Source organism: Heteronotia binoei, chromosome 1 (genome assembly GCF_032191835.1).
Source record: "Heteronotia binoei isolate CCM8104 ecotype False Entrance Well chromosome 1, APGP_CSIRO_Hbin_v1, whole genome shotgun sequence".
In the NCBI taxonomy this organism is placed as follows: domain Eukaryota; kingdom Metazoa; phylum Chordata; class Lepidosauria; order Squamata; family Gekkonidae; genus Heteronotia; species Heteronotia binoei.
Genome location: NC_083223.1, coordinates 174,530,116 through 174,552,917, shown reverse-complemented (window position 1 = coordinate 174,552,917; position 22,802 = coordinate 174,530,116). Strand labels below are relative to the sequence as shown.

The 22,802-nt window shown below is 42.6% G+C and overlaps 1 protein-coding gene across 1 annotated transcript in view; it reads right to left on the bottom strand.

Annotated features, from left to right (window-relative positions):
* Window positions 1-22,802, bottom strand: part of TTC27 (tetratricopeptide repeat domain 27) — a 169,336-nt gene that overhangs the window by 106,697 nt on the left and 39,837 nt on the right. Inside the window, exons 8-9 of the mRNA XM_060244359.1 lie at window positions 22,242-22,354; window positions 21,732-21,798 (exon numbers count right to left, since the gene is read on the bottom strand). Coding sequence (XP_060100342.1) covers window positions 21,732-21,798; window positions 22,242-22,354 — 180 coding nt within the window. The remainder of the gene's footprint in view (window positions 1-21,731; window positions 21,799-22,241; window positions 22,355-22,802) is intronic.

The window sequence follows — 22,802 nt, the reverse complement described above, 5'->3', positions numbered from 1 at the left end:
ATATAACATATCACATGATCTTACTTGGCTACTGCATTAACTAGAGAAGTTTTGTATGTTTCTTGTTGGCCAGATTTTATGGATTCTTTTTAGTTTGTACAACCTGAGGATGTAGATGGAATACTTGGAACATTATTAAAGTCTGCCACATGGTTTTTTGGAAAAATAAATAAATAAAATAAAATAAAATAAAAGCAAGACGCTAATATGATCTGTACAAAGAGACAGTTTAATTTAAAAATTATTTAAAATGTTTGTTCCTGCTTGTCTTGCAGTCTCTGTGCAAAATTTCAATATTAAATCATTAACAATAGCCATGCTGGATTAGACCAGCAGTCCAGCTAATCCCATGCATTGTACAGAAAGTACAAGACATGTTTTAATCTAAAAAATGTAGTTTTTGTATTACGGACTGTTTAGAACTATTGTGTCTTACAAAGCTCTGATGGAAAATACACAGATTTTCTTGTATTCCTCTCTCCCATAGTTCTCTGTGAGCCCTGCAAAGATTATACTTGGGGTCACATGACTGGCATGGATGAACGGCACATGGGTCAGGAGGTTGTAATGAAGAGGGATGAAATCCTCCCTTCTCTCTGTCTCTTAGATAACCCCTTCCCCACAGTGCCATAACATGCAGTTTAGTGGGCCAGTAAGTATAAGAATGTATAGCCACACAATGTGTTTATAAGGACCTAACATCACATCAGAAATTGCTTTCAGTGGCCAAATGGCATTTACAAGCTCATGCTGTCTGAATCCATTCTAGAAGATCTCAATCAAAAATTTAATACTCCAGTGTGAGCCCATCTGTGGGTACCTAAACAAGTAACTTGAGCCAGCATTGACTAAAAACAGACAATTCAGCAAACTTGGGGGATTCCAAAGTTTTGCAGAAAAATTTGAAAAAGTTTTTTTAAAAACATTGGGAAGCTGCATAGAGTTCATCAGACTTAATGGGGATTAGGAAGTCTTGGTAGGTCAGTGAAGGAGCCCAGGAGTCACATGGGGTTCACCAGCATCATTAGCAATGGTGGTAGGAAGAAACCTCTATGCGCTAGGCAGCAGAGGCTGGGAGCCATGTGGGGTGTGCTGCTGTTATCATGGGGGGGGGGGGGGTGGCAGAAACCTTAGCAGGCCCAACAGCAGAGGCTGGGAGATGTATGAGGCTTGCTGGAAGCATCAACAGTGGGCAGTAAGTCTCAACAGGCCTGGTGGTGGAGTTGGGAGCTACAAGGGGCTCACTGATTGCAGCTAGTGTTCCCTCTAAGCTGAGTTAGTGTGAGACAGCTCACAGTTTTTTAGCCTCTGGCTCACACATTTTTGCCTTAGCTCAGGGGATATGGCCCCAGAGCAAACTAATTTATGCAGTAGTTTAAAAATTTAATGCCAGTAACTCACAAAGTAGAATTTTTGCTCACTAGATTCCACAGCTAAGAGGGAACTTTGGTTGCAGAAACAGTCAGGGTGGAGTCTTGGTGGGTCTGGTGGCAGAGGCTGGGAGCAGTGCTAGGCCCAGCAGTATCAATGGGGGAAATACAGGCAAGGGGGAAGAGATCCTCTACGAGTATCATGGATCCCCATTTTTATGTTCTAAACAGCAGTGTAGCTAAACTGAAGCTTTTTTTGGTCAGCAGAATAACTACTGATGGAAGGACCAACCTGAAACAGTTTGCACAACAACCTTCTTAGAGTCGACTGTGACAAAGAGCTCACCAAGCACTGTAGCATCTGCACTATGTTAAATATTTGAAACACATTTATACAAAACAGTGAGCAAAACACATCAATGTACTTCACAGCACTGGCCCCTCTTCAATTCCAAGGGGCACAATAAATCAGACTTCCTTTGCTATATCCAGCTTACATTCACCACAATATATTAACTTGCCATGGACTCCAAAGGCACTTTAAACCATAATGTCCGCATAGCTGCCTGCCTCTGATTAATGCTAGTGGTATTGTTGTGAATAACCTGTCTACACATCTATTAGTTAGGTAATGGTATAAGACAGGGGTCCCCAACCCGCAGACTGTGGACCAGTACCGGTCCATGGCCTGTCAGCAACTGGGCCGCAGAGTGAGGTAGAGGTGCCACACCACCCCTTTCAGGACCTGGACAGACAAAAGAGGCAGAAAGGCCTCGCTCCGAAGCACCACGTCTTTCATCCTGGCGGGTAGAAGGGGCAGTGCAGCAGCGACCTTCACCTACCCCATTTAAAGACCCTCATGGGGGGGTCAGGGGCATGTGGTCAGGGGGTCAGCCAGGGCTGGCAAAAACCACAGCACCCCCCACCTCCCGCACACACACTGGTCCATGGCAAAATTGTCTTCCATGAAACCAGTCCTTGGTGTCAAAAAGGTTGGGGACCAATGGTATAAGGTATCACATAATTGATAATTTTACTCTTTATGGTCAGAAATGACATAGAAGTGCTAATTATCCTTCCACAAATGTTTCATTCAGTTTAATCTGCTTATACAGATCATCCCACTTTACTAGCACATAATGTAATTTTTTTAGAAAGTTTTTGCAATCATCAGCAAATTCCACAATACAAATGTTAAATCTGCATGTCAGCCTCATGGACACAGTGCAGCAAAGCACACCACCCTTTTGACTTTTTCGTTTCATGTATACAGAATGGCTTGGGCTTGTCCTTGGGACTTTTATTTACCTTTTCCCAATGAATGACAGACATACAACTATCAAAAATTCCTTCTGCAGCCAGTGTCACAGGACGTTTGCTAAGAACAAAGAGTTGCTAGTTAAGAACATTAGTACAAGACTGCATCAAACTACTTAAAACAGATGGTTTGAGTTGGTATATTAGCTGATTTGTTGATCAGTCACTGACAACAAATCAAGAGAAAGGTTGGTGTTAGGGTTAGGGTTTTTTCTGATGTTCAAAGTGGCTTACAAAATGAATTTAACAAACCAGCTATTAAAGATCTTTAAAAGCAGTAAAGCAAGCAATATAAATCTTAAAAACTTGAGATAAATACTGAAAACAGAGAAAATAATATGTAGGTAAGTGAATACATTTATTTAATTTATGGAATCTGTAGTAATCTGAGACATAACATGTCTCAAGTAAGCATGGTCAAATTGAAATATATAATCAAAAGATCAGCAACAATAAATAAAAACAACAGTTTCAAATAAAAGCAGCATGAAACAATAACGTTGTCACCTAGCATGCATAATCGCACAGGTACACACACAGCATCTGATGAACATAGAGTGCAAGAGTATTTTAGAAATGTGGTAATACCAATGGCTCAACTGAGAAAGCAGGGCAATCTGGAAGAGGGACTTTCCAAAAGATGGCAGTGGATGAACAGATTCATATGAGAGGCATGGTCCTATCCATGACCCAGATTTGAAAATTAAAAAATGCAATTTGAATTACATCTGAAAACAAATTGGCAATCAATATAGAGAGCCAATGTGGAGAACCAAATTGGCAAGGAATGTGAACCAATCAAAGGTTGGTTCATTGTGTTCCTGTTAATACCAATACAACTGCACTTTAGGCAAGTTTCCAAGAACATCTTTAGAGACAGTCTAGAACCCACTAGAGTGGATTCAAGTGTCAGAGTAGAATCTCACAGATCCAAGTCCAAATCCTCATTCTGGTATGGAAGCTTGCTAGGTGACTTTGCGCAAGTCACACACCCCCAGCCTACTCTACCTTGCAGTGCTTTCGCAACCATAAAATGGAAGAGAGGAAAATGACGTAAACTACTTCGGGTTCCCGTGTGGGAGAAAAACTAGGAATCAATGAAGTAAATAGGGCATGGATAACTGCAGCAAGCTCATTCTTTCCAATGAAGGGCTCAGTTGGCAAATCAACCTAAATTGGCAAGAAGCACTCAAAGCCATAAAAGTCTATGAAGATAAAGCTGAAATCTAAAAACACTCCTGACCTAGGAGCCTGCTCCCTTAGGAGAAATGTAATCCTAAACAGAACAAGACAGCACCACTGCAGTTTGAAAAGACACTAACAGTATCTCTATGTTTTCTGAACAGTTTCAGTTTACATTTGCTGAAATAGACAGTAAGGTGCCAACAATTTTGCCACCATCAATTGGTTTAGATTATCTGACTGTCTTTGAATAGCCTCTAGGCTTTTTCTTGCAAGATCTCATATAACTTCTTCTGAAGTAGACACTGATTCTGTTTATGGCCAAGGACAGGAGCTGATCAAGCCATTCTGGTCCAGCTAGCACTATTTCTGAACTTAATTTTTAGTAAATCAGTGCCCAAGTTTCACAACCCAAGATCAGACATTTCCTCAGACGCCTACAAACTTTATTGGGAACCATAATTCATTTCTGACAGTCTTTAAATGCATGTATTTCATTTCTGGAATATGCTTTTCACCAAACGACTTGAAATTAACTTTTTTATATGTCATGAAAATGGTTTCCTACCCTGTTTTAAGGAATTTTTTTTCCAGGAAAAAGCTACACAAGGCATAGCTTCTATTTTCACTTAAAATGGAGCAGAGCCATATTACCAACATGTACCCAACTCCAAACATATCACTGTGCTATGGCTGAAAACCACTTCAGCTAAGCTTGACTGCAGCACTGTCCTCCCCCTTCCCAGGTGTTTAGATTGGACCAGTTTCTGAAGCCGTTCAAGTACAGACTTCCATACCACATCACAGTACATCAGTCTGCATTTCCTAAGGCCCCATCTCAACAGCAATAAATCAGGAACTTGGATTTATATGAAAAGGAGTTTAACTTTTCAATGCCAGAGCTAAGGAATTGCATAGGTGATGACTGATTGCTGTTTTGTCCATGTTAATACAGTATTTTCTCCCTTCCATCTATTGTACAGTCAACAGAACAAGGTATGCACTTGTTCTCCAAGAAAAGCAATCAATATATGCAATCTTTTCAAGATGTACATTTTTTGATCCCACTCTTCCTCCAGAACAGTTCAGGGAAGACCCTCAGGATGTTTCCTCTGGGTTTCTGCAAGATTCTGTCTTGTCTCCCTTGCTTTTAAACAACCATCTGAAAATGCTAGATAGGGGTTGGAGTCTCCCAGGTCAGAGACAGCCAGCAGATCTTGACTGACAGAGCAAAAGGCTCTCTGGGGCACAAATGGGAAGAGGCAGTCCCTCAGGTATGTTGGTCCCAGGCCATGCAAGGCTTTGAAGGTCAATACCAGTACCTTGAAGTGGGTCCAGTACTCAATTGGCACAATGCAATTGGTGTAGTGCTGGTTGGATGTGTGCCCGCACAGGCAGCAGACACACCACCACATTTTGCACCAGCTGGAGTTTCCAGATCAACTGCAAGGGCAAGCCAACATAAAGTGAGTTACAGTAGTCAAGCCTGGAAGTGACCATTGTATTGGCCACTGTAGCAAAGTTTGGTGTAGTGGTTAAGTGTGGAGAGCCAATTTGGTGTAGTGGTTAAGTGTGCGGACTCTTATCTGGGAGAACCGGGTTTGATTACCCACTCCTCCACTTGCAGCTGTTGCAATGGCCTTGGGTCAGCCATAGGTCTGGCAGAGGTTGTCCTTGAAAGGGCAGCTGCTGTGAGAGCCCTCTCCAGCCCCACCCACCTCACAGGGTGTCTGTTGTGGGGGAGGAAGGTAAAGGAGATTGTGAGCCGCTCTGAGACTCTTCGGAGTGGAGGGCGGGATATAAATCCAATATCGTCTTCTTCTTCTTCTTCAAAGTGCTAGGGGGAGAGGTAAGGGACCTGCCTGATTATAGATTTTACACTGTTCTATTGGTTTACCATTTATAGTCCAAGAGAGCTTTCTGACCCTCTTCCAAAAGACTACTTCTTTAGTTTTTATATAATGGACGGTAAACTTCTCTTCTGTACAGCAATTCTCCAGGGCATCCAAAAGCCTCTTTAAATCAATTCTGGTTAAGATGAACAGGACCATATCATCTGCAAACAATAACACTGAAATTTTCTGTTGGCTTATCATGGGCGGAACTAATTCAGAGTCAGATAACCTTGGGAACAATATGTGTGTGTGTGTGTGTGTGTGTGTGTACACACACACACATCTTGACTGACTCATCAATGCTCAGCCCAAACCCCTGGACCTGGAAACCCAAAATTTGGAGAGTGCATTTCTTCTATGACACAAGCACCCACTCTGAATGGAGTTTTTAGAAATTTCACCCCTAAAAAGGGGTACAATGTGCTTTCGCAAAGGGGTAAAACTTTACTGTATACCTAGTAGGCTGCTGTCTGCTTGCACACCCCTCTCTCTGATTGGTCAGCTGTGGAGCTCTGTGTTCTGAGGTGAAAAGCAGTTTACAGAAACTATAGACAGATGAACAGGTGTCCAGACTGACTCATCAATGTCCAGCCCAAACCCCTAGACCTAGAAACCCAGAATTCAGGGGATGCATTCCCTCCATGGTTGCCTGGGTTGATGGTTGGCTGGGAAGGAGATAGAGTTGCCAACTCCAGATTGGGAAATTCCTGGAGATTTGAGGGGTGGAGCATGGAGATGGTGGACTTTTCCTAGGCAGAGGCTGCAGAAAGGGAGAGGTGATAGAAAACTGAAGTCAGATCAATTCCCCTACAGAAAACTGATGCCTTAGGTGGGTGGGAAGACACCAAGGTTGGGGGGAGTGAATGCCTTCACTTGGGTGAGTGGATGGGAAGACAGCAACGATGAGGGGCAGTCCCTCAGAGCCTCCTTCTAGAGCCCGTTGTATTTCCCTCCACAACAGGCCTTATTCCTACTGCTATTATATTACATTACAAAACCAATTCCAAAAACAAAACACCCTTCCTAAACCACACACACAAATTATATACCCAGAAGTATTATAACTGGATTAAATTTCATTAAATAGCGTAGCAAAGAACAGGTTTTATGCTAGTTTATATATAAAGAGTAAAGAATACCATTGTTAGTAGATTGATGACATTTAGCCTGGGAATTTTGTAAAGGTCTTAAGTGAAGTGTCATCACTTTGTTCCTGATACAATTATCCTTGCCAATGGAGCCAAGTAAGAAGGCAGGATTTCTGAATGGGTGCACGAAAGCAGAGTAGCTGAGAATGAGTGTAGCTCAGTTTAGATAAAATGGAAATGTCAATAGCTAATTCTACCTATGGTCACTCCAAAAGCACAACACAAACACCAGTATCCATCTTGGAAACCCCAAGACTGGATAACTGCAATGTGATTTACATGAGGCAGCCTTTACAGATTGTACAGCAACTTCACACATTTAGTTATGTGAGTGGACCAAGGGAAGCCATTACACCAACCATAACAGCACTTGATGCCAACTTATTTCTTGGCATGATTCAAATATTGACTGTACTGCTTGGTTCTGATTAACCTAGACAATACCTTCTTCACTTCTATTCTAGTCATGTATTCTAATATTCTCAGAAAAGATTCTGCTCCAAGTACCTGCCTGGGTTGACTGAGTTTAGATTGGCAGAGATGAAGCAAGCATCAGAAGCGGAGCTGTGAAGCAAACCATTCCTTCCCCCATCTCCCCAAGGATTAACATGAATGATGATGAGCCTGAGCTGGCCTGCAGGTGTTATTAAATGGCTTTCTGGCCTGAAGGCTTCTTATCATCCTCAAGGCAAAAGATGGAGGATGGTTAATTAACGTGATCTGTGATGGGAGGGGGGAGATGGGGAGAGATTATGTAATCTTCCAGAGGTTTCTCTTGGAGACATGCTCTGATTGGATGCCATCATTGCCTGATGTGTTGGGCCAAAAACTATCATTCAATTGTGGCTCTAGAGAGAAGGCAGCTGAGATTTTTATGGATTATAGGCCCAGACTATGATCTGCAAATTCCTAGACATGTAGATAATACTAATTTATGGCCTTCCTATCTAAACTAAGGTTGGTGCCACTTAACACAGCTCTGGACAGCGATAGGTAGTTGAAACTAGCTTGGTTATTTTCTGTTCTGCATGACATTTGAGTAACATGTTGGCAATGGTCATTCCTTATTAACATATTTTGAATAAACTTAATATTATTTTATAAACTACACTTTGGGTCTTGTGCACACTTGTCCCAGGAGCCCAGAGGGTTAGCTTCTGGCTTCCTTGACAAGAGCCTTCTCAGTAATTTCATCCTCTTTTGGGACCCCTCAGAGAAGTCTGCCTGGCTGGTACCAACCTCACTTTCAGAACATCCAAATCAGGCAGACAAGGCTTGAGGTGGAGGAAGGAAGGTAAAGTAGGGAGCAGTTAATGGGCAGCAGAAAAAAAGTTAAAGGCAGTGGCAGAGAGCAAGGAATAGGGGGGAACAGGATTTCTCCTCCTGCCACAATTCTCATGGGTTTCCACTTCTAAAACTCATTCCATGTAGTTCTCTAGGATATGTGAACCACCTAAAGTAAGCAGTCCTCCAAAACAGAAATGTCAGTTTTAATACCATATTTGAGCACCTCAGAGTTACAGAGACTGACAAATGAAGGTGAAACATTATGAGAAACAAGATTTTGTTCTTCATAAACTGTTTCACAACTCTAAAATGATACGTCAGATCAAACAGTGCTCTGCTGTAATCTTGCTTTCATTATATGAAGAACTCAGTCTTCCTGACCAAATGACTCACAGAAGATATGTTCAGCCAACAATAAATGAGAGGAAGAAGATCTCTGGGCTCACAACAGGCAGTTGTCCATAATTTTGCCAGATAAAATGCTGATCAAGCAAAAGAAAAAGGAAGAGAACAAGAATTGCACCTAATTCTCCCAAAAATTACAACACTAAACTTTTTGGATTGTTAAATAGCTACATATATACACACATGACATATAGCTCAATATATTTGTGAAGTCTAAGGAAATAAAAAGTAATCCAGCAGAGAGAATGAGCATGGCCTAAATTTATAGTCAAAGCTTTAGCAAACTTGCTGCAACAGAATAGTTGGCATTAACAAAGAATACAATATCACATTTAAAGCAAGATTAAAATGCTGCTCTGAACAGCACTGCCTGGAAATAAATATAAAGTATCTTGGTTCTGACACATTCAGCAGACCATATGCCTAATTTCATTACCAGTACTGGGAACTATGATCTGATGGTGAGAGAACAGCAGACCCTGACATTACAGGAAGATCAGTGCACATGTGAATGTATCTTACACCAAGTAAGACCTCTGGTCTACTTAGCTAAGTATTTTGATTGATAATTTTTTTTTAATTTGCTCTGATTTGAGATCTGCTGATTATGCAGCACAACCATAATGTTAAGAGTACATATGAGCAAAGCCTTCTGAAGGTGCCTACTTGCAAACAACATCAGTAACAGCCCATACACATGTAGTCTCTCTTATGGTTCCTTGTGGAACAACCTGATTGAGGTGGGCATACTCCTACTGTTCCACAGAATGTCCAAAACAGAAGTGTTCACAAGGGCATTTCGAGGGCTTTTTTTCTGCAGGAGCCCAAAGGAGCAGAGCTCCACCTAGGCTAGCCAGAGCTCTGGCTGGCCCGACCCATCATGCGGCAGCCACGTGCTCCCAAGCCAGGCAATATGGCCTAATATGCAAATGCGCTACTGTTGGGCTTTTTCTACAAAAAAAGCACTGAGCGTTTCAATATAGGGATTAGAATATACATATAGGTTAGAATATATATTACAATATAGGAATTAGAATCACATTTCAGAGAGCTCTGAGAGAGAGCAGATAACAAGTGCTATAAGGCTGAGGTTTGGCTTTCTAAACAACTGGGGGAGTTGCTGAGAATTTCTGAGTTTGTGTGACTGTGTGATGGCTGAAAATTCTGAGTTTGTGGTTGCTGGGGAACTGCTGTTTGGTTTGAGTGGGCTGAAGGTGATTGTTGATGATTGATTAGAAGTGGCTGTGTTCCTGGGGCAGACTGAGGCCCCACCATCTTTGTATTATTAAGCTGCACCTTGCCAGAGGTGCAAGCCTTTGGTGCGAGCCAAAGGGCGAGAGCCAAAGGGCGAGAGCTAAAGGTCTCTTGGCCTGGGGGCTGTGTAAGGACCAGGAATGCAGATCCCTATTTTCCTTGTGTTCCTAATAAGGTAAGTAGACCTTCCAGAAGGATAGCCACATAAACAAACAGGATTTAAAAGGGGACTGTATATTTTTAAAAAGCTATCATGAAGGTAGAATGCCAGTAGGGGGGTGGGGCTTTCCAGTGTTTTGCACTGAGTGTCACATGTATGATTATCTGCCCACAGGACAGAAGTCTTGGGTGTGTGCTCGATGCAAGGAGCTCCTGGTCCTCAGGGAATTAGTTTGTACTCTTGAGGCCGAGGTGACTGACCTGGAGAAGCAGAGAGAGTCAGGCACTTGGAGAAGACTCTTGGGACGTATTAGATGAGCCCCACTCTGAACGTGGCAGCCCTGTTGCTGCCAGGGAGCATGAGGGTCGAGAGGAAACAGGGCACCGTGCTGAGGATAAGGGGAATGTGCCCTCAGAAGGGACCTCTTCTTCAGTTGGTGAGCGGGTATCCTTTTGCTCCAAGGAACCATCCCTGGGCAGGGAGAGAGGGGGGGTCTTGGTAGTTGGTGATTTGATCCTTAGGCAAGTAGACAGCTGGGTAGCAAAACCGCATACTGACCGTATGGTGACTTGCCTGCCTGGTGCGAAGTTAGCGGGCATTACGCATGTAGTAGATAGGCTGATAGACAGTGCTAGGGAGAAGCCAATGGTCGTTGTGCATGTTGGCACCAACGATGTGAGGAAATGAAGTTGTGAGGTCCTGGAGGAAAAATGTAAGCTGCTAGGCAGGAGAATTAAGGCCAGGACCTCCAAGTTAGCTTCCTCAGAAGTGCTATCTGTTCCATGTGCAGGGCAGGAGAGACAGGCACAAATTAGAAGTCTCAATGTGTGGATGAGGCGATGGTGTAAGGAGGAAGGGTTTAAGTTTGTTAGGTACTGGGATGCTTTCTGGAACAAGCGGGAGCTGTACAAAAGAGATGGTCTCCACTTTTCCCCAGATGGAACTAAGCTGCTGGCACTTAAAATAAAAAAGGTGGCAGAGCAGTTTTTAAACTAAATCTTGGGGGAAAGCCGACAGGAGATGAAATATCTCTGGTTCGGGAGGACTCATCTCAAAGAGATGAAGGGTTAGCTGCTACTTTTCTACCAGGTAATGGATCAGAGCTGTCCACTGAGATGGTGACAAACAGCATGGAGTGTCTGCCAAAGCCTCGAGGCAGCAGGAGGAAGGTTGTGGGCCTAACTTGCCTGGGAAATTATAGATGTTTGTATACAAATGCTAGAAGTGTTTGAAGTAAAATTGGTGAGTTGGAATGTTTAGAGTTGGGGGAAAACATAGAAATTATGGGAATTTCAGAAACTTGGTGGAATGAGGAGAATCAGTGGGACACGGTGATTCCTGGATATAAGTTATATTGGAAGGATAGGGAGGGAAGGGTTGAAGGTGAGGTGGCTCTGTATGTCAGAGAGGGTATACAGTCCAGTAAGACTGTGGTAAAAGAATTAGATTCCCTTCTAGAAATGCTTTGGGTCGAAAGAGAGGGCCCAAAATGAAATTTAACTATGGGAGTTTGTTATTGCTCACCAAATCAAAAGATAGACGATTATAATACGGTGGAAGGATTAAAGATAGTGGCTAAATGTAAAAACTGTGTTGTAATAGGTGATTTTAACTACTCGCAGATTGGGTCAATATGTGTTTAAGTCGAGAGAAAGAGATTGATTTTCTAGATGCTCTCAATTACTGTGCTATAGAGCAAATCGTCACAGAACCTACCAGGGGTGGGGCGATCCTGGATTTGGTCCTAAGTAATGCCCAAGACTTGGTGAGAGATATAAAAGTGATTGCACAGCTTGAGAGCAGTGACCATAACGTTATTGATTTCACCAATTGTATAAATAGGAAGTTGCCCCAAAAGACCAGCACAACCACGTTTAACTTTAAAATTCTCTGAGATGAGGAAGCGTGTGAAGAGAAAACTGAAAGGAAAGGTAAATACAGTCAAAACCCTTGGGAAAGCTTGGAGGCTATTTAAAACTACAACCTCAGAAGCTCAGATAAAATATATACCACAAGTTAGGAAAGGCACAAACAGGTATAAGAAAACGCCTGCATGGTTAACAAACAAAGTAATGGAAGCTGTAAAAGGTAAGAAGGACTCCTTTAAGCGGTGGAAAGCTAGTCCAAGTGAGATTAATAAAAGGGAACACAGGCTGTGGCAAATCAAATGCAAGACTATGATTAGGCAGGCAAAAAGGAGCTATGAGGAGCATACTGCAAAAAACATAAAGACCAACAATAAAAATTTCTTCAAATATATTAGAAGCAGGAGACCAGCCAGTGAGGCAGTGGGGCCCTTGGATAACCAAGGGGTAAAAGGATTACTGAAGGAGGATAGGGAAATGGCTGAGAAGCTGAATGCATTTTTTGTCTCAGTCTTTACTGTGGAAGATGAGAAGTGTTTGCCTGAGCCAGAGCCACTAATTTTGGAAGGGGTGTTGAAAGATCTGAGTCAAATTGAGATGACAAGAGAGGAGGTCCTACAACTGATAGACAAATTAAAAACTAATAAGTCATCAGGTCCGGATGGCATACATCCAAGAGTTCTGAAAGAACTCAAAGCTGAAATTGTGGATCTTCTGACAAAAATATGCAATCTTTCATTGAAATCTGCCTCCATTCCTGAGGACTGGAAGGTAGCAAATGTCACCCCCATCTTTAAAAAGGGTTCCAGAAGAGATCCGGGAAATTACAGGCCAGTCTGACTTCAATACCGGGAAACTTGGTAGAAAGCATTATCAAGGACAGAATGAGTAGGAACACTGATGAACACAAGTTATTACGGAATACTCAGCATGGGTTCTGAAAGGGAAGATCTTGCCTCACTAACCTGTTACAGTTCTTTGAGGGGGTGAACAAACATGTGGACAAAGGGGTCCCAATAGATGTTGTTTACCTTTTCCAGAAAGCTTTTGATAAAGTTCCTCATCAAAGGCTCCTTAGTAAGCTCGAGAGTCATGGAGTAAAAGGACAGGTCCTCTTGTGGATCAAAAACTGGCTAATTAATAGGAAGCAGAGAGTGAGTATAAATGGGCTGTCTTCTCAGTGGAGGACGGTAAGCAGTGGGGTGCCGCAGGGCTCAGTACTGGGTCCCATGCTCTTTAACTTGTTCATTAATGATCTGGAGTTGGGAGTAAGCAGTGAAGTGGCCAAGTTTGCAGATGACACTAAATTGTTCAGGGTGGTGAGAACCAGAGAAGAGTGTGAGGCACTCCAAAGGGATCTGTTGAGGCTGGGCGAGTGGGCGTCAACGTGGCAAATGAGGTTCAATGTGGCCAAGTGCAAAGTAATGCACACTGGGGCCAAGAATCCCAGCTACAAATACACGTTGATGGGGTGTGAACTGGCAAAGACTGACCAAGAGAGAGATCTTGGGGTCGTGGTAGATAACTCACTGAAAATGTCAAGACAGTGTGCGATTGCAATAAAAAAGGCCAACACCATGCTGGGAATTATTAGGAAGAGAATTGAAAACAAATCAGCCAGTATCATAATGCCCCTGTATAAATCGATGGTGCGGTCTCATTTGGAATACTGTGTCATGGCTGGGGCCGGGTCAGGCAAAGTCCAGGGGCAGTCCGAGGTCTGTAGCCAGTAAGCAGGAGGGTCCGAGGCGTCAAATCCGAATCACTGTACAAGTATCGCAGGTCCGAGGTCCAGAAGCCGAGGTCAGGGAGTCCAGAAGTCACAAGCCAAAGTCAGGGAGTCCAGAAACCAAAGTCAAGCCGGAGTGGATGCTAGAACGTCAGGGAGATGACTAGTTGCTTCCACAAAGCCTCCTCCCAAAGCCTACAGCTATATAGCCCTCTGCTGGCTGTTGCCCATTTGGGCTAATTGCTGGCTCAGAGAGACAGCCAGGATCCTGTTGCAACTCAAGTATCCTTGCTCTTAGAAGGGCCAGAATCCTCTCAAAACTCAGGGCTCAGGGAGCATCTTGCTTGTGAGCGTGCCGCCCTCCTCCGATCCCTGAGGTCCTGACGGAGGCGGTCACGCACACGCGCCACCCGAGAGGGCGAGGCAGGGGGGCTGGGATTTTCTCCAGCAGGAGGCAGGGGCACTGGTGCAGGTGGCAGGGGCACAGTTTCTTCTGCAGGCTCAACTTCCTCTGCAGGGTCCCCAGCACCCATGACATACTGTGTGCAATTCTGGTCACCGCACCTCAAAAAGGGTATTATAGCATTGGAAAAAGTGCAGAAAAGGGCAACTAGAATGATTAAAGGGTTGGAACACTTTCCCTATGAAGAAAGGTTAAAACGCTTGGGGCTCTTTAGCTTGGAGAAACGTCAACTGCGGGGTGACATTATAGAGGTTTACAAGATTATGCATGGGATGGAGAAAGTAGAGAAAGAAATCCTTTTCTCCCTTTCTCACAATACAAGAACTCGTGGGCATTCAATGAAATTGCTGAGCAGTCAGGTTAAAACGGATATAAGGAAGTACTTCTTCACCCAAAGGGTGATTAACATGTGGAATTCACTGCCACAGGAGGTGGTGGCGGCTACAAGCATAGCCAGCTTTAAGAGGGGGCTAGATAAAAATATGGAGCAGAGGTCCATCAGTGGCTATTAGCCACAGTATATATATGTGTGTGTGTGTGTTATATACACACACACACATATATTGGCCACTGTGTGACACAGAGTGTTGGACTGAATGGGGCATTGGCCTGATCTAACATGGCTTCTCTTATGTTCTAATTACAGTCTAAGGAACAGTCCAGAAGGGTGAAAAAATGAGAGGCCTGCAAAGACTTATAGGGAGTATCTTATTCCCTCACACTATTTCCTCTTTCCTCTTCCTGAAAGCTCCTAGATCAGGGGTGGCTCTCAAAGCCCCCACCACCCCAATGACCAGCATGGAGAAGGCATCTTTTTAAACGCTTCTCCAAGCCAAGCCAAGGCAGCCTCCTTCCTTCCACCGCTTAAATTCTTTCTTTCCACCTCTCTCTGTCTCTCTTTCTCGCTCTCTTTTTCTCGTTTCCAACGGAGGGAGCTAAAGAATGCTTGCCAAAATATATCACTCTTAAGGGGGAAAAAATCAGGAAACAAACAGTTCTAGTTATCTAGTAGTTCAGTTTATTACCATCAAAGATCAGTTAAAAAATGAAATAAGATGTTGTGCCAACAGCTCATGGCTTTTTTTATTCTTGCCTGATGCTTGCACTCTCTCTCCTCTCTCAGTATAACAACATATAATTGCACAATGAATTGGATGGGGACATGGTCAACATCTCAGTAGCTCCGCTCTGAGCCCCCCTAAAGGTGGAAGGGGTGGAATAGAAATAAACTAATAATGATAAAAAATAGCTTGAGGGCCAGCGCAAGTCTAGCCACATTCATGTCTTGTGGCTCTCAAACATCTGACATTCTATGTGGTTCTTACATTAAGCAAGTTTGGCCACCCCGTCCTAGGTTCTCTCCTCTTTCTCTGCTTCCTTCTTGTCATCTCACCCACCAACCAATCATTTATGTGCCCTCCCATCTTCAGCTATATTATTTACTTCATTTATCCACCACCATTCTTCCTGTTAAGGTATTTACAACATTCTTCTCTCCTCCTCTTTATCATCACAACATAGAGTGTGAGTGTCCTAAGGTCACCCAGCAAGATTTCAGGGCGAAATGTGGATTTGAACCTAGGTCTCCCAGATAAACATTATACCACACTTTGACAACCTATTATACCATATTGTCCTTTATAGTGTCACTGCTGTTGAACGGTAGCAAGCAACTAAGCCTGGATGAGTCAAACAAGTTGGGTGGCTGCTAGTGGGCCTGAGTCCAATGAGACCCTCCCTCAAAGGCCAATATGGCCCTGGAAAGAGCCCTGATCCCTCCTCTTACATTTTATTGACAAAAAACCACTACTGGGAATTGCCTAGCAACAGCCTTTGAGCAGGCATTTGTTTCTTAAAGCTACATGTGCTACTCCTATTATTACTGGGAGAGAAGTTAATTCCCCAATATACTTTTTAGATTCTAGATTCCAGAATTTTCTGTAAACTTAGGCCTTTCTCAAGTTTGTAGAAAAATGTCTTGCTGGTATTCAGACCCAATCTATGGATTTAAGTATGCACAAATTGTGTCATACCGGGAATTAGACCTAGTGATAGAATAGTAATCTATTGCAATGTTTATTATCTGTATTACCTTGCTTTACTGCACTTATCCAGGAACAGTCACAGATCCATAAAAGGCTACAAGTGGCATATATGGATTTCACCAAGAATTCAGGCAGCTAAAAAAGATACAATATTTGCTGATAGCACTATCACATTTCCAACCAGGACCAGGGCTTTTTTTTGTAGCAGAAACTCCTTTGCATACTAGGGCACAAACCCATGATGTAGCCAATCTTCCTGGAGCTTACAGTAGGCCCTGATTCACTTTTAAGAGATATATATGGATTCTGATGCCTCAAAATATTTTGAAAGGCCTTCCCTTCTTCAGGATAGTTACATATAAGTGGATATCAGATGAATGTATGACAACCATCTAACCAGCCTGCAGATTTAGGAATCCACATGTAGGCTGAAAAGATGCCTGCTCAGACACACACATACACCATAATGTATATGATGTTATAGAAGCTAAGGTCAAATATCTACCTTGACTTTATTGACTAATCTCTCCTTCTGTATTAATGTTCACATAATATTTATATCAAGATGGTGCTTGAAATGGTGCAGTGCTAACAGATATCTTGGAATCTCCTGAAGACTAGAGCTGTTATTTTGTTTTATATTTCTAGCAATAACAGTATTTTGATTTCCGGGATTGTGCTAAGGGTTAGAGATCCAGCACAGAAACTAGATGTTTCCTTGTATCTAAAATATATGAAATCTATTAAGCAAAAAATATGAAAATAAATATTCAAATCAGCAACAAATCTCACAAGAAACTACAAGCAATCATTCAAGGATGATGAAATATAGCCTCCTTGAAATTAAGCTAATGAAATGTATATGCATCATCAAGGAGCAACTGCAGAATTACTGGTTCACTAATTTTTGGTTCATCGGGCCACTAGATGTCACTGCAACATTTTCCTATAGAAAGGATTTGTTCAAAGGATAGGGCAGGGGTGTCAAACTCATTTGTTATAAGGAACAGATCTGACATAAATGAGACCTTGTCAGACCATGTGTGTCATAAAATGTAATGCCAGGTAGTGGAGACGTAAACTTTACAAAGGGCACAGATAAACACAATTAAAGATTTTTTTAAAAAAACAAACAAACCTTAAAGTAAAAGATGCTTAAAACGTTAGCACTCTTGCAATATTTTGTTTATTTAATAGTCTCTGATAACTGATACCACTTGTTCTGAATTATTGCATCGAAATCTGGAGAGAATGTCTGTGCTATAGCAATCTTGAGTATGCTGTTCAAGTGTGTATCTGTAAGTCACAAACCTATTTCTGATTTACTGCCGTTCATTACAGAAACCTCATGGTCAATGCTCTATACCCTAGGACCCAGAGGAAAACACTGATGGACCTCCTGATGGCACCTGCTTTTTTCTGGCCACTGTGTGACACACTGTTGCACTGGATGGGCCATTGGCCTGATCCAACATGGCTTCTCTTATGTTCTTATGTTTTTATGAAATGGCTGGGCATTGTGAGCTTTTCTACATAAGTTGCTTCATATGCTGGTCAATAACATATGAGGACACCATGACACAGACGGAAGGCTATATGTTTATCTACAAAGCTATACTCTTCCCCAGAAAAATAACTGCAGTTCCTATGAGGCAGTGCAAGAACAGAGAGATGACCATGTATAGTGGTCAGTATCAGCATACTATCTGAAAGTCTAAGTTCAAAATCCCCAGGCTCCAGCTCACTGGCTTCTTGTTATTTCTCATCTAAACAGTTCACATTTATTTCCTACTGACACAAACTGAATCATGAGGGTATGAATACAGTGAAAAGGAGGAGGGAACCCAGTTGCACCCAGGAAAGCCCTGGCAAAACCAGTTTAACAACAAAGAGAGAGAGACAGACAGACAAAAAGGGGGGGAGACAAAAAGCTCTTATTTACTTTGAATAAAACTGTATTGGTCTTAAAGGTGCTTTCTGTATTTCTCCTGTGGGTCTGAGGCAACTGAGCAAAGCAGTGTCTTTCTCTTTCACAAGAGAGAGGGAGAGAGGAAGAGCTCTGTAGCTCTGCTGTGTGATTGCGAGAGCCTGGCACAGCTCTAGCTTTGATTGAGAGAGCTCTATCTGTGCCAGGCTCTCTCAATCACACAGCAGAGCTACAGAGCTGAGACTCCTCCTCCCTCCCTTGGGGAAAGGTGTAAGCACGAGCCCCCTCCTTCATCTTTAAATGGACTGTGTTCACTCTGGCCCTGGTTCCAGACTCCCTGGACCCCCTTTTTTGTCACCATTTATGGACTCTGGCCCAGTGTCAGAGATACAAGACTCTTATTGTTATGAACTTATATTGTATGAACACAGGCAACTGCTTCTATAAACATTCATTGATAAGCAGAAAACATTGAGTATAAGAACTAACTCAATACGGACATTTTTACTCTGTGTGAGGCCAAACAGCAAGTACTCCAGCCTAGCTAAGAGGCCTCCCTGCTTGTTCCAGTGCTGTAACTGTGCATTCCTCCTGCATAGAACTCTATATCAGGCTTCCCCAAGAAGCTGCCAAGCCATGCAGAACACAACTGCACTTCTGTCCAAGGAAGACAGCCTCTTAAGAACAGCTTTCAGAAGAAGCTATGATGAAGGGGACTCTGGATCCATCTTGTTCAGTCACCATGAGGACACAGCAAGGTGAGCACATATGTTGGGTCTGTCAAGCCAGATGCAGATGAAGTAGCCAGCAGTTGGACAAAAGAGCTTGCTACGATGTCCACACATAACAAAGCTTTGTTCTTGCCAGCCATTGAGACGATCACTGGACACAAAGAAAGGCCCAAGGAAATGACTGCTGCTAAGATCTTAATCCCATCACGGAGATCATCCCCATTGTGTTTGCTCTAGTGTTACAATGAGAGAAGCAATTTGGCTCTAAACTAACCAAATTATTTTCTTTGTTTAAGATAGTTTTTTCAATAGGTAACCCCATCAAGTCCCACTAATCCTATCAAGCCTCTGGGAGCATCCCCCTATCCGCCCCTTTTGGTGACATAAGATGTACCGGCAACACCGCAATTTCACAGGTCACCTGACCTACTGGTCACACACCACATGACCTCATTACCTGAGGGCACAAATTTGTAATATAAGGACAACACATGACAAGTTCAGTGTGTCTTGACTTACCCTACCACAGACTTGCACCCCCAAACTCTGTTTGGGCTACTTTCCACCTTCATGCCTTCTGCTTCAAGGATCAATGGACCCGGTAGTATCAACCCTCCCCCCCCCCTCTGCAATATTCCTAAATATCCCTATTTCTCATTACTGTTTTTCCTAGTTCTTGTTTGCATGTGTTTGATGGTTTATGTGTGATTGTATTTTTATATATTTTCTAAGTAAATATATATATGGATGCCCCACAGATGCTCAATAGGGTTTAGGTCTGGAGACATGCTTGGCCAGTCCATCACCTTTACCCTCAGCTTCTTTAGCAAGGCAGTGGTTGTTTTGGAGGTGTATTTGGGGTTATCATGTTGGAATACTGCCCTGTGGCCCAGTCTCCGAAGGGAGGGGATCATGCTCTGCTTCAGTATGTCATAGTACATGTTGGCATTCATGGTTCCCTCAATGAACTGTAGCTCCCCAGTGCCGGCAGCATTCATGCAGCCCCAGACCATGACATTCCCACCACCATGCTTGACTGTAGGCAAGATACACTTGTCTTTGTACTTCTTGCCTGGTTGCCACCACACACGCTTGACACCATTTGAACCAAATAAGTTTATCTTGGTCTCATCGGACCATAGAACATGGTTCCAGAAATTCATGTCCTTAGTCTGCTTGTCTGCAGCAAACCATTTGCAGGCTTTCTTGTGCATCCTCAAAGAGGCTTCTTTCTGGAACGACAGCCCTGCAGACCAATTTGATGCAGCGTGAAGCGTATGGTCTGAATACTGACAGGCTGACCCCCCACCCTTTCAACCTCTGTAGCAATGTCATGGTGAAACGGAAGGTGGAGGTGTGCAAGGTCTCTAACATCCACCAGCTACGTGACGTCGTCATGGAGGAGTGGAAGAGGACTCCAGTGACAATCTGTGAAGCTCTGGTGAACTCTATGCCCAAGAGGGTTAAGGCAGTGCTGGAAAATAATGGTGGCCACACAAAATATTGACACTTTGGGCCCCATTTGGACATTATCACTTAGGGGTGTACTCACTTTTGTTGCCAGCAGTTTAGACATTAATGGCTGTGTGTTGCATAATTTTGAGGGGACAGCACATTTACATTGTTATACAAGCTGTAGATTCACTACTTTACATTGTAGCCAAGTGTCATTTCTTCAGTGTTGTCACATGAAAAGATATACTTAAAAATTTACAAAATGTGAGGGGGTGTACTCACTTCTGTGACATACTGTGTGTGTGTATACACACACACACACACACAGAGAGCTCTGCAATTACCCACATCAGCTGTGCAGAAGTAGTACACTGTACTAAAGACCTATCTGTATATCAGCTTCATGTAGGCATAGCCTAAACTCTAGATGCACAACACTTTTTTACTGTTAACTCTTTTCCTTTAACATCATCTCTTGCACAGTATGCATTCAATCCATTTTTAAATGGGAAACAGACAGATACAAAGAAACCCATTCAAGACAAGACAGCATCTTATCTGTTGGATAAACTTCTCATACATTTCCTTGGAACTGGGACTATATTCCGCCAAACGATCACAGAGTTCTGCAACTAACATACAGCCATCAGCAGTACTTAGCACGTGCACACACACACACAAACAAAAAACACTTTCAAAAATGTTTTTGTATTAATTTGAAATGTCAATGGTTAAAGTTAGAAAGCATCCCAAGTATCTTTAATAATATTCTTGGGTTCTTTATTATACCTCCAGGAGAAATGCCAAAGACATATGGCTAAATCCAGAGGAGGACATGGTGCAGTGGTTAAGAGTCTCAGACTTAGTTGTAGGAGACCCACACTCAAATCCTCACATGACTGAGAGCCTATGTGGTGTAGCAGTTTGACCAAGGTTTGAATATTCACTCTGCCATGGAAGCTTGCTGGGTAACCTTGGGCCAGTCATACACTCTCAGCCTAAACTACCTCACAGGATTGTTGCAAGGATAAAATGGAGTACAGGAGAATACTGTAAGCTGCTTTGTATCATTACGGAGGGAAAAGTCTGGGTATATATGAAGTATATGAAGTACATCTATACTGCTTTCCCTTCTTTCTGCAGTCTCCTTCACTTTATGAAAACTAGCCGAACTTCCAAAACAGGGTAGGATGCAGCATTTGAGGTTGAAGAGAGAAGGTGGAAAAAAACTGGCGCTACTCCCAACCCAGTCCCAACAAGACTGATTGCTGATAACTTGCCTTCCTGCTGCAGGTCCCCAAGCTACATATCAAGGATCCCCAGACCCTCAGGAGCAAGGTGATTTCAATAAGGGGAAGGCAGCAAAAGTCCCTGCTGCTCAAAGTAGTCTGGATCCAAGTATTCCATTACTCAAAAAAATCTAGCCACTCTTAAAGTGATCTATGAGCCCTTTAGATTGACATGCAACTGAAGTGAAAAGATAGATTAAGTTCCTTACTGATGTAAAAGCGAGTAGCTCCTCTTCAGTGAGTTTATGGACTGGGTTGTTTTTCTGAAAGTCTATGCTGTAAAACAAAACCTTATTTTGAATATAAATAATAAAGTACAATGAAATTAAAATGTGGCATGCTGTTATGTACAATCTCATTTTTGTAAAGTTTAAAATGAACTGAAGAGAAGAGTCCTAAAATACATTTTCAAAACTTAGCTGAAATACTTACAAAAATAACTATGAACAACTTGGATCTTTCATGTATACCTGAAATCATCAAATCAAAACTATCACACAGTCCAGTAAACTTTGTCTTGTGTGAAGGTGGCAAAGTGGAGAAGCTCTGACAATGTCCATGGGCCCCCAAAGGTTTCCGCATCCCCAGCCAGCCTCAACAGGCAATGCAATGCATGCTGGAGACACCCTCTGAACCCTAAAACATTTTTGCTAACATGGTTGTGTTTCTGCAGAGATTTAAAGAGAAAAATATTTGATGAAACAGATGTATCGCCTTACCAAATTCCAAGGATAACAGCAAGCTCTTCTGCACACAAGTCAGGCACCTGGTTCAGATGAGATTCTTCAAACTTTATTTCATTTAGTACTGTGTCATCATTTAGAGCATAATTCTGTCGGAAAATACACAAAAGTAATAAATTCCACCTAAGCCTTCCATCTATCTGAAAGGGGTAATTTTGAAAATAATAACTGAATGGCAGGGTCAAGTTGCAATTTTTCTCAGAAATCTGAATTCTCAAGTTAACTAAGCAGCAGAAGAAGTTTACTTGCTGTGCTGAAAATAACTGTCCTACATGTGTTAGTTAAGAGAAGATTGGGGGAAGGACATAACAGAGGTTTTATGAAATTGTGCAAGGGGTGGACAACTCCCCCCCCCTTCTCCCATAATACCAGAACTCAGGATCACCTGCTGAAGTTATTGAGCAACAGACAGGACAGAAAAAGGAAGTATTACTTCACTCAATTAGTAATCACCATGGGATATAGTGATGATCATTAGTTTAGCTGGCTTTAAAGACTGTTGGACAAATTCATGAAGAACAGATCATCATCAGCTCT